The sequence below is a fragment of the Mytilus californianus genome, unplaced genomic scaffold, assembly GCF_021869535.1.
Source record: "Mytilus californianus isolate M0D057914Y unplaced genomic scaffold, xbMytCali1.0.p SCAF_7, whole genome shotgun sequence".
NCBI lineage: Eukaryota > Metazoa > Mollusca > Bivalvia > Mytilida > Mytilidae > Mytilus > Mytilus californianus.
In genome coordinates, this window is record NW_026262723.1 from 44,055,002 (window position 1) to 44,068,718 (window position 13,717).

General features: G+C 32.2%; 1 protein-coding gene across 1 annotated transcript in view; it reads right to left on the bottom strand.

The window, feature by feature from the left end:
- Positions 1-12,408: 12,408 nt before the first annotated feature.
- The window catches only part of LOC127708457 (tachykinin-like peptides receptor 99D), a 60,313-nt gene continuing 59,004 nt past the window's right edge, over positions 12,409-13,717 (bottom strand). The window contains exon 5 of the mRNA XM_052213325.1: positions 12,409-12,907. Within this exon, the coding sequence (XP_052069285.1) occupies positions 12,670-12,907 (238 nt within the window). The 3' untranslated portion in view covers positions 12,409-12,669. The remainder of the gene's footprint in view (positions 12,908-13,717) is intronic.

A 13,717-nucleotide genomic window follows, 5' to 3' on the forward strand; every position in this document is an offset into this window, starting at 1 on the left:
ACACTAGTAAGTTTTGGGGCCCTTTATAGCTTGCTGTTCGGTGTGAGCCAAGGCTCCGTGTTGAAGACCGTACTTTGACGTATAATGGTTTACTTTTATAAATTTTGACTTGGATGGAGAGTTGTCTCATTGGCACTCATACCACATCTTCTTATATCTAACCACCCGTTATGAGAATCAGCAATTAAGACCAATACAAGCAAAACTTTGTTCAGGTTTACGGGATACATGTATGGAGGGTAAACGGACTGCATTGACATTACAAAAAATGAAGATACATGGACATTTTGTTATGCTGTACAGTTTTATAGATAAAATAGCGTGAAGTTTAAATCTTTAAGCATATTGCAGGAAATGCAAATATATGCTGAGTATTGCATTTTATATCTTCAGATAGATCATTGATGTTTCTTAAAATAATTATATAACTTGCAGAACTAATAAAAGTACAAAAATGTTAGTAACGTATGTGCAATGGATTACGTTACTACGAAATATACAAAGAAATTGGGAATGAAATTACAAGATTTCATGTGAAGACATTATAGGTTTTCAAAACTTACAGTGTAGACTAGAACTGCTAGAAGGGATGATACAGTTATATCTTTAATAGGTTTTATTCTGTAAGGTTTACGAAATCAAATCAAGCTGAAAAAAAGTATTGTTATTAAATTTAGTGCCACTCCTACAGATCCCCGTGATGGCAAATTTAATTACAAAACAGACGAAGTAAAAATGATGTTTGATATTGAATTATCATCACTTTTGGATTGGAAATACATGTTAAAAAAAAGATTAACGTAATGTTTAGCTGGTTGACTATTTTTTTCATTATAATATTATTTGTTCAAATGAAGAAGCAGAGATTCGGCATCGACATAGTTTAATGAATGCATTGCAGGGGAAATTAATTTTTATACATTTTGTGATTTTTAACACCCCTGATATTTCAACAGACTGTCGGTATTTCAATGGGATTTATTGTGCACGACTGCAGATCAAATGGTTTCTGTACTTATTAGTCTTAAATATAAGAAGATAAAGCATCTTGCAAGGTTCTTTAATTTCACTCTCACTAAATAACCCACATTCCAATGAGTGCTGATTCATTTTTAGATTTATTATAATTATCTTCATGAATTAAACAAAATGTAAAGATAAGGTCACACAGATAGTCAGAAACAGTCATCGCCAGTGCTGAATTCAGTAAGCAAGATCTAATGTTGGTCTATTTCTAACCCATGTAAATAAATGTGCACGCGTTCGGTGGTGTCATACATTGAGGAACAAGTGTCCAAATTGGTTCAGCAATGAGTCGCGTGTTCTTCTCCAAAACGTGATAGACAAGAGTGATCGGAAACAGCGTTCCGCCCCTGCCTGCGTATTGGTAGCTGGCATATTTGGCTTAGGGAACGTTATGATGTGGACAGCAATATCTGCAACTGCAGAACATACTGCATTTGCTCAATGCTATTGGTCGTCTAAGGAAGATGTTTCGGTAGGTACAATGATCGGTCCCACACATCAACGGTTACAATGGATATTGACATGGCCCTCAAAGTTGCATTATTTGTATCCCATACAACATTTTTGGGGTGAACTTTTATTAATAGACGCGTCTGCCAATGTCAACAATCTCATCAATCAATGGACTATTGTGCGGGTTTTTTTTTTTCTTTTGTATGGTAGCTCTTTCTGTTATAGAATCTTTTTGTTAGAATATGGGCTGTTTTGTGTATAACATTATTTGTCGCATACTTAAAGAGGATACTTGTATCAACCTTGACCATTCTTGTTTTAATGAAACAAATTCTGTTCAGTTCATTTAAAATACATAATGTTTGTATTAGAATTGTTTATTACTACTGCATAAAGGAAGAGACTTTACTTGTATATATTCTCACATATTTTTAGAATTTTTCAAAATCCATACGTAATTTTTCACCACGTTAACATTAAGAAATTTCACAGTAATTCTGCAATCCGGTTTCAGTTGCCGGCGGATTAGATATAAGCAATTTGGAAAAACGTTTCGTAGAGTATTTTTGAGACCAAACAATAAAAAGTTGAACACATCAGGTATTAAGTAGAATGAAGGAAGATCTGGTTCTTCATCTTTGAGGAAACATAAGATAGAGCTTACAAGATTATCTAAGTTAGTTCTTTAGAATTTGAAACACTCATGAGTAATCTTATTAACATCCGTTTCCACTAAATTGTATCACACTTCTTAAGTTTTTTTTAATCTAGAAAAGCACACTGTGCCCACTTAATTTTGAATGGGTTATCAATATGTTACACTTTAAATTATTAATTATCCTGTGTTCAAGCCTGCTAAATCTTAATAACCTTGTTTTCGTTAATTTGAATGACATTTATATTTGCTCAGACTCGTAAATTTGTTTGTAGCGATCAAAGTTTGATTGACAACAGCGCTCCACGTTACCTACGACAAACCCATTTCAAAAACAATTAACGTACAGTGTATCTGGATTTTTAGATAAAATATATTATATTTTAGGAATTAATTCTATACACAATACGAAACATTGGCGTTGACACCTACCTGTTTAAAGTGCTGGAAAAGAAAACTAATGCCAATAAAAAAGGATGAAAGTGTCTTCTGATACAAATGCTCCCAATAACCACATATAAAAAGGCTTAAAATCATGTGAAATGACTGATTGTCAGGCTGATACCCGGTTGAAACTAAACAAAAGAAACGGAAATCTCCATTAGAGAAGGTAAAAATGGCCAAGTTGGTATATTTGAATTGTTTACATCTGTTTCTATGGGCTTTAAAAGTTTAATGTAGGTGCATATTTTAGAATTGTATGCATGTCATACTCGTGATTTTACTTATATAATAGTATGGAGCTTTGAGATATTTGAAAACTATTAAATTTAAGACAAATTTTGACAAAAAAGTCGATTGTGGTAGGTGGAAATAAATGTGGATCTGTTTTGTACGTAAACATAAATTTCACCGAAAAACAATTCCACAGAAAGATAAAAGATTGATCTTTTTAAAGCATTATGTTGCATCTCATCCCTGGCTAAAAGTTTTGAGAAAACATCCTAAATTTGCAATAATTTCATTGAAAAGAAAAGTAGAGTACAACTTTTTATGTTCAGGCATGTTTGAGTTGACTATTTTGTCTTGAAAGCGTATAAAGCAAAAATTTTTGATACATCATCTCGCTTCAGATTCTATCATTTTTGTTTATTTAGCCTCAGGTTAATATAATAAAATTAGAAATTCACAGTACTAAAAAGAAATATATGGGTCAAGTGAATAACCTTTCTAATGAGTCATAACAAGAGTAGGTGTGTTTGAATAACAATTTTTTACTAAAAGTACTTGTCGACAGACTTTACTTTAGGATCTTGTTTGTGCATAACTTCGAAGAAGAAAAAATGATTTTTTTTTCTGTGCTTTGTGAATCGGCATACGATTATGAAACGTAATGTTTAAAAATGTCACTGTATATGAATAAATAAATATAATTATATTCATGCATAACCAACTTTCAAGTTGTGGGCTATATGTTGTGAATTTGTTTCTATCTCTGAATTATTAAGGGGTGCCATAAATTTAAAATGCGTTAAAACCAAACTCGGTTATCTCAAATCTGGCTATTCTCAACATTATTAAAAAGGCATAACCTTTCAACGAAAAATATAGAATAAATGAAATCCAAACTATATTTGTATATCATAGTTCCTAATATAAATATATCAAAAGTTCTAAGATTTTGTTAAACCAACCTCGCCATTGAAGGAAAACATGTTTTTGCTTTATTTGTGTACTAGTACGTAACGATAAACATGATAGCTCTGAAACGACAAAAGAGAAATGTGTCAAATATAAAGCTCAAATAATTTTCTTTTGTGAATTTCGATTGAACCCATGAAGTTTTTAAATTGAAACCTCGGATATAGCCATTTTTACATTAATAAGGGTTCAACACCTTCACGACAAATGTTAAGCGTGTACAATTCGATATCGGCTTGTATTTATATGTTCTTTATATTGTGTATTTCAACGAAATACACTGAAGGGACTCACGTATATGAGTAAAATCCTACAACTTGATTGTTTCCAGCATTATCACGAATTTATGACAGCCAGATATTGCAAGCCATCGCCAATCTAAAAGCATTGAGAATAATATCACATGCATAACAAAGTTTTTTTATCTTATTTTAGTGGCCTGATATTTATGAAGATATTTTTCTCGTATCACACTGAATACAGTGTGATATCTAAAATAAGTAATACGAAAATGCGTTAATTTGGTGTGTCTATCCTGCAATGGCTATTCGTCAAGTAAATGATGTCAAAATTACTTCGTACTTTAGTTGGTTTTTTTAACATTTTGATTCGAGCGTCACTAATGGGTCTTTTGTAGAAGAACCGGTCGTCTGGCGTACACAATTTTATTCCTGGTATATTCACAATGGCCTTTTTTTTCTTCGTTTCAACGGAGATGTGTGATTTTTTCAATATTGTACATGACACTCGCATGTCCCACCGGAAAATATTCTGTTGGTCAAATTTGAGTTAATTCTGAAGCGTACAAAAAGCGTGAAAAGTCCGATTTTACTGTCTGACAACGGAAGATGACGTAAAACTGTTAAGGTGCAAAAGATAAGATCAATGTTTTGCGGAATTTTTCTTTTTGAATAAAGAACTTTAACCGTGAGAGAAATATGTTTAATAACTCGCGAGTATGGATAATGCTGGATATTAACTCACCTTATCCAATTTCAATAATAAGAGTTAACTCACAAAAGGTTCGATTATTATCATACTGAAACTAAATATCTCGAAGTGACATTAAGCGGTATCCAATTCTGACTCGTTATGAAACCTATAAATATTAATAACTGTTAAAAGGCTTCTTACTGACACGATTAATTGTAAATGATAAGATGGATGAAACTGCATAAATGCAAGAAAATGTGCATAAAATACTTTGTATGATAAAACAGAGGAAATTCATTTAACCTGTTAACATTCCAGCGTATTCGAATTATTAGATTTTGAACAAACTCTTTTCATCATCATCTGGCCAAACATTTAATGAAGAATACTATCCTCATTCTTGATATTATCATTATTCCTTCTTCTATAGATAGCAATGCTATAAACTTACAGCCTGTGAAACCTAATACAATTAGATATCCAAAAGTAACATTAAAACGATATTATCTAGTCAAAAATCGCAGATATCGTCAATGGAAGCCTCTTAATATACTTTTATTAAATTTACCCTCCGTTATAATGATATGGCTGAAAATCCCGATAGATAAATTCCTAAATATATTAAATAACTGTTGATTCCATGTTCGACACATTCAACCTTCAATAAATTGAATCACAGAGATGTTACATAAGGATTCCACCACTTTGGTTGGCAGGTAACATCCATGACAGCACGTGCTCTCCACGACAACGTCACAATAATGCATACGTAGGGGATTTGAAATAGAAAAGGTCGATCTAACTCGTAAATTCCTAGTTGTAACATTAAAACGTAAATGTTAGATTTGAATGTTTTTTGTTTGTTTTATAGATAAGTTAATCTTGAGCTTCGGTCAACGCTTTTACACCCAAACAAATCTACAAAAATGCATTCAATACTTAAAAAAGTCTTATTTCCTATCCTATATCTGCCATGGCTGTTGATAAATCGGCCAGTATCCCTTATGCACTTCAAATTGAGGAACTTAAAAATAGTTCGTAAACAAAAAAAATCTCTGTGTAGTGATATTGGATATGTTTCAATACTATTGTTTTTTACGTGGATGTTTAGTGGATTTACGTGGGAGGTAAATAATTAATGCACAAGAGCTTAAAAAATGTATAAAATCAAAATAAAATAAAATTCCGCCAAATTTCATGAATGATCTTGGCGCATTAACGTCATGTCATAACATGACGTCATACGAATGAAAACTCTAAAGCTGAATGTTTTCCGTTACGTATCAGTTGAAAAGCAAGTCCTTGGAAACGTCCGTTGTCGTCAAGCTCTATCAGCAACAATAGCAGGAGAATTGATTAGGTGGCGCTACAGTCGTCGATGACGTTAAAAAGTCCGCGAAATCAATCGGCTAAACAATCGACGTTTAAACTATTTTTTTCAACTTGTCATGCTGTTATTATAATTGATTATTAAAGTTTGTAGGTTTTGAAAGCAATATAGTTTCAATACGACATAGAAACATTGTCCAAAATCACTTGTTTTTGCTATTTCTTTATCCTGTCCGTTCTAAAAGGTATCCGCCATATTTTTTGTTTGCCAAAAACATCGAATTTAGATAACTTGACGTTTGCGTATCCAAATACGGAATGGAATGGTAAAAATCTTAAATGAAACCGGGTAACCTATTTCAAATTTCTACACAATTTTGAAGCCATCATTTTTTACTCTAATACAACAATTTTAGTGACCACCAGTCATGTCAATTTGTAGCTGGTTTTGGCTGCGTTTCTAGTTTAAAACAGTGAATGTTCATCTTCTTTTTATTATACCTGTTACCAAAGTACTATAAAATACTGATTTTATTAGAGATATGAATGAAATTGTGATTAAAAGTTGTGGTTTTTCAAAATTCCATACGATACCTACATTTCGAAGTAACTAAAACCTTTCTTGATCCCCTACACAAATTGACGGTGACATTGTTTTCTTTTTTCAACATACGTCATATAACGTTAACAAAATATGTGTCAGGGTCATGTGCATATTGAAAATTTACACATTGGAAAAGTGAAACAAAGATCATCTTTATTGCGTTTGAAACAGTACGTCTTTAAATATTTCATTCATACTGGAAAGAGGGTGGTAAAGGGTTATTTTCGTGAAACGTGTTTTGCCATTTTTATTTCACTTGCAGCCGTGAATAATGTTCGTTATTCACCGTGTTTCGTGAAATCGGAAAAAAGATCAACGTGCAAGCAATTTTTAATTGTTCGTTCATCGTGAAATGGCAATTTTATTTCGCGTTCTTCCGTGAAGATACCACCCTTTACGCCCCTCTGGAAACAAATCTGACAAATTAATGATAGCCTATGTATGGACAAAAACACAAAAAATAGCAAGAGAAAATGACTTGCAATGAAAATTTCTGGAGGAAAAAACATATCATATGGTATTACATTTGTGTACCGTCTTTACAAAAAAAAATTAAGAAGTCAATCACAGCATTTGAGCCCAACAATATTTTCCAGTTCTCTTAAATAAAGCGTGTATTGTGAATATTTATATTTCGCGTAATCAAGTATAACAGGTTCCTTTACTGTGATTATTTATAAGGAATGCGATTAATTAAGATATTATGATTTAAAGAAACATGAATTTTTTTTTTTAAAACAAATTTCTTGAAAGTATGCGACATTTTGCACGAAAATGACGAACTACACAATTAGTAAACACGTTTAAAAAGTTGGTATTATAGTACTAACAAACTTATTTTGACTGTCCCTCTGATATCTTTCGTCCCTCTTTTATGATCTTGTATCATTTGTTGACATCCGTTTTAAGTATATAAATAATGCATTTAATTCCGTTTGCTTCATTCCTGCATAAAGCGTCCTTTTGGCGCCGTCTTTTGACGTTGTGAGTGCCCCTCTGTATTGTGACGTTACCATGGACCATTGACGTTCTACACAATAAACAAGTTTTGTGTGTAGAAGCCATAAATGTCCCTTTGGCAGCAAGAGGGTTAAGTTAAGATTTCCAATCGTAGTACTTATTTATCGTAGCACATGGATGAAAAATCCGTCCGTCGGAACAAATCTTAACTTAAGTAGTTTTTTGCATATCAAGAGGACCATGGAATAAAGGTGCAAAATAAAAACAACAGTAGTGTACCGATATTCGAAATTCATAAATCGATTGAGAAACAAAGCAAATCCGGGTTACAAACTATAACTGAGGGAAACACATCATCAAATATAAGAGGAGAACAACGACACAGCAGAAACACAACACTAAAATGCAACACACACAGAAACGAACTATAATATAACAATGGCCATTTTCCTGACTTGGTACAGGACATTTTAAGAAAAAATTTAGGATGAACCTGGTTTTGTGGCTTTATGAAATTATCACATGTTTTCAAAAAACTAAATTTTCAAAGAATGTATTGTGTGAAACAAACACATAGGTACTTGGGGACAGGACAAATTGTTAAGCCCTCACCCTTTTTCCAAAATCCGTTATTTTTTTGTTTTGTTTTAATTTCAATTATTCCCCCATTTTTCTGTGATATGTTAACATAAATATACTAGAAATAACATGCATTTACTATTTACTATCAATTACTAGTTTACTATCCACAACGGTCATTTATAATATATATAGAGAGAAGGTATCTCACTTCGTATCCAGAAATTTTAACCACATATGTTAAAATGTCTAAGCTTTGAAACGAGCATTCTTAGATATATTAGTTTACGATATGGACAGCGAAATTAATGAAAAAACTACCATTACCGCCTACTTGAAATGAATTGCGCATCTTGATTCAGAAACACAATGTAAGTGTAAAAAAGAGAGATGTAGGGTATATTTGAATCAGCCGTATCACACAAACAAAAACACTCTTCTGTGGATAACACACGTTATTTTCCAAATGACATTCTTGGATTTACACTGAAACAGCATCATAGAAAAAAAAACATTTCTGCCGCTGTTTAATTCAATTGTTTTGAATTGTTTTATGACTACTACCATGAAAAGAGTTTAACACATTGTAATGCAGTGAAAAGATGAATATTAGGAAATGTGAATAATACATCAACGAGACCACAACCTAACGACAAAACAAAACCACAATTATGATATGGGGACAACTCCTTAACTTGTTTTCTTTTTAAATGATATTCAGAAAATCTAGGTTGAAAATCGAAATCCAAATTTTCATTGAATGCCGGAAAAATGAAATCAAACTTCCGCAATGAATCCCTTTATTTTTGGTCTGAAATCAATATATTTTTTTAAAATGTATGATATGATTTTTACATCTCTGGTGTAACAGTTTTCTGTAAAGAAAAAAGAACGCTCATGGAAATATGAGACGTCACTGCATATCACGCCAACTGAAAAATGTATAATTTACATCATTCCATGTACTACTGTTTGTGGAATCTTAGTCTCCAAAGGTACCATCCTCCTCTTATATATTGCCATGATTAACAGCTTGCTGTTCGGTGTGAGAAAAGACTCCGTGTTGAAGGCCATACTTTGACATATAACGGTTTACTTTTAAAAATTGTGACTTGGATGGAGAGTTGTCTCATTGGCACTCATACCACATCTTTTTATATCTATGACAGGTTAATCATAGCAGGATACGATTACCTTGTCGACAAACTTGGTCTCGCTCCTTTTGACGTTCATGTGATTCCCTCAGTATTTTGTTTGTTACTTTGATTCGTATATTTAATTAATTTATGAGATTTGAACACAGGTAAAGTACATGTTGTCTTTTTTACATAATACATAATACATTGAGTCTGAAAATTTCAAGTTCATAAGTTATGTATGTATGCAAAAATTAGGGTTACATTTGTACTTCCTAATGATCAGTTGACTTTAGAGGTTCCATTTAAGCCGTTTTTTTTTTTGCATTCCAAAGCTTTGTCACACACCTATTTAGTGAGGGTTGTTAAAGAAAAACATATACTGTTTACATGGAAACCGTTTTATTATTATACATCGCCATCAACGAAAGGAACATTCGAAATATAGGGGAAAAAGTCGGTCGGTTTTGTTTGATTTTGGTAATAAGCTAATGATAATACCGTGAAAAATTCTAAAGCCTAGAATGAAAAAGACAAAGGTCTGTTTAAACGCAATCTTTAGTAAGAGATATGCAGGTGGACATTATATAAATAACACATAGCTGAGAGGGTGATAGAGCAGATTGTTACCCCGAGAAAACATTGTCAACTGAGGCGAGGCCAAGGTTGACAATGTCTTTTCGAGGGGTAACAATCTGCTCTATCACCCTCTCAGATATGTGTTATCTAATTTATTATACTGAATGTTCTGTTATTACTGTCTATTAAATTTCAAATTCAAAGTAATAAACTATGTCGTCTTGCACATAACAATCATCCGTATTTATTAAAGCGCACACTTGAGCAAGCGTCTCCGTGAAGTGTAATAGAGTATTTGCCATGGATAGAGTAAATTGTCTCCCTCATATTAACCAATCAAAATCTGGCATTTTGACATGAAGTATAATAAGTTTCATATATTTATTTAGGAGAATCGGCCATCCGATTATTAAAATGTAATACCTTTCGTATGAGAACGTCAAGCAATGTTTCGTTGGGTCTGTCTGAAGTTTAACCATTTCCAATTACTGCAATTCACAATTTAATCATACAACAGCACATCAGCCATTAGAGGGAAACAAGGAGTACCATTTGGAATAGCAACAACTTTACATGTACTCACTGTACACCACGAGAATAAATATTATTTTAAGCACAACTTCATGGTTTTTTATCATATCCTTGCACTTCAATCTGTTTAGCCTCGTCTAGAAAGGCAATGTCTCGGATAATCTGTGGTGCTTATGGAGCTTTAACTGCATTCGTTGTTGTTGCTTATACAAGATTTGCTAAAGTATTCTTTATATTACTCGTTATGTCATGTTAATTAAATTTGTTATAAGATTGTGTACTCTACAAACCATTTAAACATGTCTTAGTCTCTGATGCATGATTTTTTATTATTAATTGTTTATGGCTTTTAACTAGCTGTCAGTAACTGCGAGTACTCTCAAATCGTACTTTCTTGTTTATTTGACATGTTGATACTAATTGTAATGCTTTTTTGTTATTTAATGTTATTTAGGGTTATTTAGGGTTATATCTGGTCTATATACCAGCTTTGATAAGTCTTTGGTATTACTATATGTTTTCACTTCTTCGTACTATGAACATCAAAATTATTTATTTCCTTTCTCTATTTGAAATGTACACGTATACCTAACAACAAAATTATTTCCATTTACCTGTGTTTAAGGTAATTGCAAATGGCTGATATTTTTGTTCAGGCATATTGTTTTTCTTAAATTGTTTAACATTTCACAGCGGTATAACATGTAACTTTTATTATTCTTCCCTTAGTTTATTTATTTTGTATTTGCATTGTATCATAGACCAAATTTATTTTTTCAGTGTATGTTCACTGGTGTTAATATGTCTTTTGATTGAGTCAAGCCATTTCAATTGATATTTTATAGTGTGTCTTTCTATGTTGTGATGTTACACAATTGTTTCAGATAAGGGTGAAGGTTTGGTACCATTTAAAACGTTTAAACACGCTGCAATTGTTTGCACCTGTCCTAAGTCAGGAATCTGATGTTCAGTAGTTGTCGTTTGTTAACGTGGTTCATAAGTGTTTCTCGTTTCTCGTTTTTTATATAGATTAGACTGTTGGTTTGCCCGTTTGAATGGTTTTTACGCTAGTAATTTTTGGGGCCCTTTATTGCTTGCTGTTCGGTGTGAGCCAAGGCTCCGTGTTGAAGACCGTACTTTGACCTATAATGGTTTTCTTTTATAAATTTTGACTTGGATGGAGAGTTGTCTCATTGGCACTCATACCACATCTTCTTATATCTACTTAGTGTTTTTGTTATTTGGAGAATTTGGTGTCGATGGTAGATTATTTTAATATCTCTGTTTCATTCAGTTAAGACTTCTCCTTATCCCAATGACGATTTAAAGCTGACATTTTGTAGACGAATGTTTATTATTGAATCTGTAGGTGTCTTTTTCTTATAAATTTGTGTCGTTGGATTTCTTTCACTTTGACGTATACCTAACATTTTTTTTTTATTCATATGAAACAGAAATTGTATGCGTACAAACATGTATTCCATTTGTTTGTTCTTCTTCAAATATAAATCAAAATGCTTTCGGTCTTTTCATTAATCAATGATCGACTTAATGCGTACAGCTTTAAACGTTTTAAATTTTGAACTTTATTTTAAGTTGACCCCCTGTGGTTGACAAATTTCTTTCACAGTCATACTTTATACAAGAAGTCATATTTTGTTGATACAAAAACTGTAGACTTGTTTTAAAATCCGGAGGTTTGTTCTCTTGAGTTGATTAAATTAAAAAATAGATTTTTTGAACATCGGTAAAAAGTAAAATAACAAAAATACCGAACTCCAAGGAAAATTCAAAACGGAAAGTCTTTTATAAAATGGCAAAATCAAAAGCTCAAACACATCTAACGAATGGAAATCAACTGTCAGATTCCTGACTTGGTACAGGCATTTCCTTATGTAGAAAATGGTGGATTAAACCTAGTTTTATGGCTAAACTACGTTTGTAGACGAAATCGCTTCTGGCGTACAAAAGTTTAATACTGGTATCTATGATGAGTTTATTTGCCTCTCACTATGTTTTGATATATTGATAAATATTGGTCTTACAATCCTACAGCTCTCAGTTTTCCTGATGCAGATTAATCCAGGAATAGTGTATTACACGAAGCTACATTTGGAATTTAGACACATCGTTAGTTGTAGTTGGTGAATTAATAGTATTTAAAACTATCTACAAACACATATACTTTAATGAGATCACAACAATAACATTCAAATTTTGATATATCAATAAACAACAACGTTTTAGTCCACTAATTTATGTGGGTTATGTTTGATACTTTTTCTAACCAATGAGGATGATGTGTCATCCATGTCCTCCGTAACTGTATGCATTGATGAACCATTCCGGTGGTAAAACTTTTCTGACATTGTAAATTGTCCAGCCGGATATAAAGCACGAACATGATACATTCTTGTCCGAATTCTCTTACAGGGTGCACATGGACAACAACAAAATGCACGTACAAATCCTTGTCGGAATCTGAAATACACAATTTTCGATTTATTTATTTTACAGAAATGCTTCATGCAAGAATAAAATAAATTTCAAAAAAATGTTTCAGCTCCTTAAGACAAGTTTTTGTCACATTATAGCTGTCGCCTGTATTACACGGATAACACCAACAACAAATTACTCTGAGATACTGTATAACTGAAAGGAAGGGGTAGGTGAGTTATAATACCTGGTTCAACCAATGATTTTCACTCGAAATAGATTGTTCGAAGATATGACAAGAACATTCAATAATCAGCTGTTCTAATGAGGATTTGTTTAAAACATTTTTTCAACAAACACAACCTGTAAATATTGACATTGTTTTTAGAATATACCTTGAACGAAGTTAAATACATTTTGATATTCTCTATTCGGTTATACATTCAACAGAAGTGCAAAGCTTTATGGTTGCTGCATTGCCAATTAAAACAAGATTTTAATTCTTTTGAGACGTAGATTTTATTTCATTAATGGATTTGATATAAAATGACTGATATAATTATTGTTTTACTTCACATTGACAGTTAGATCTGTGAATTATTTCATACAACTGAATCACTTAACGATTGCAACCACTTTTTTATTTTCTGATTCACATGGGGTTATTGTTTTCCAATATTTGTTTCAAATCTAACCATTTTGTGGATATTGTAAAAGTACAGTTTCACGCTGTTAGGTGTTTAATTATTCCAGTCAAGGCGAAATAATTCATTAACTGTCAAAACTTCAGTTTCGTCTTGGTATTAATTTCGTCTAATAGTCATTCTTCATTTCCTTACGATATTAATTGTTTAT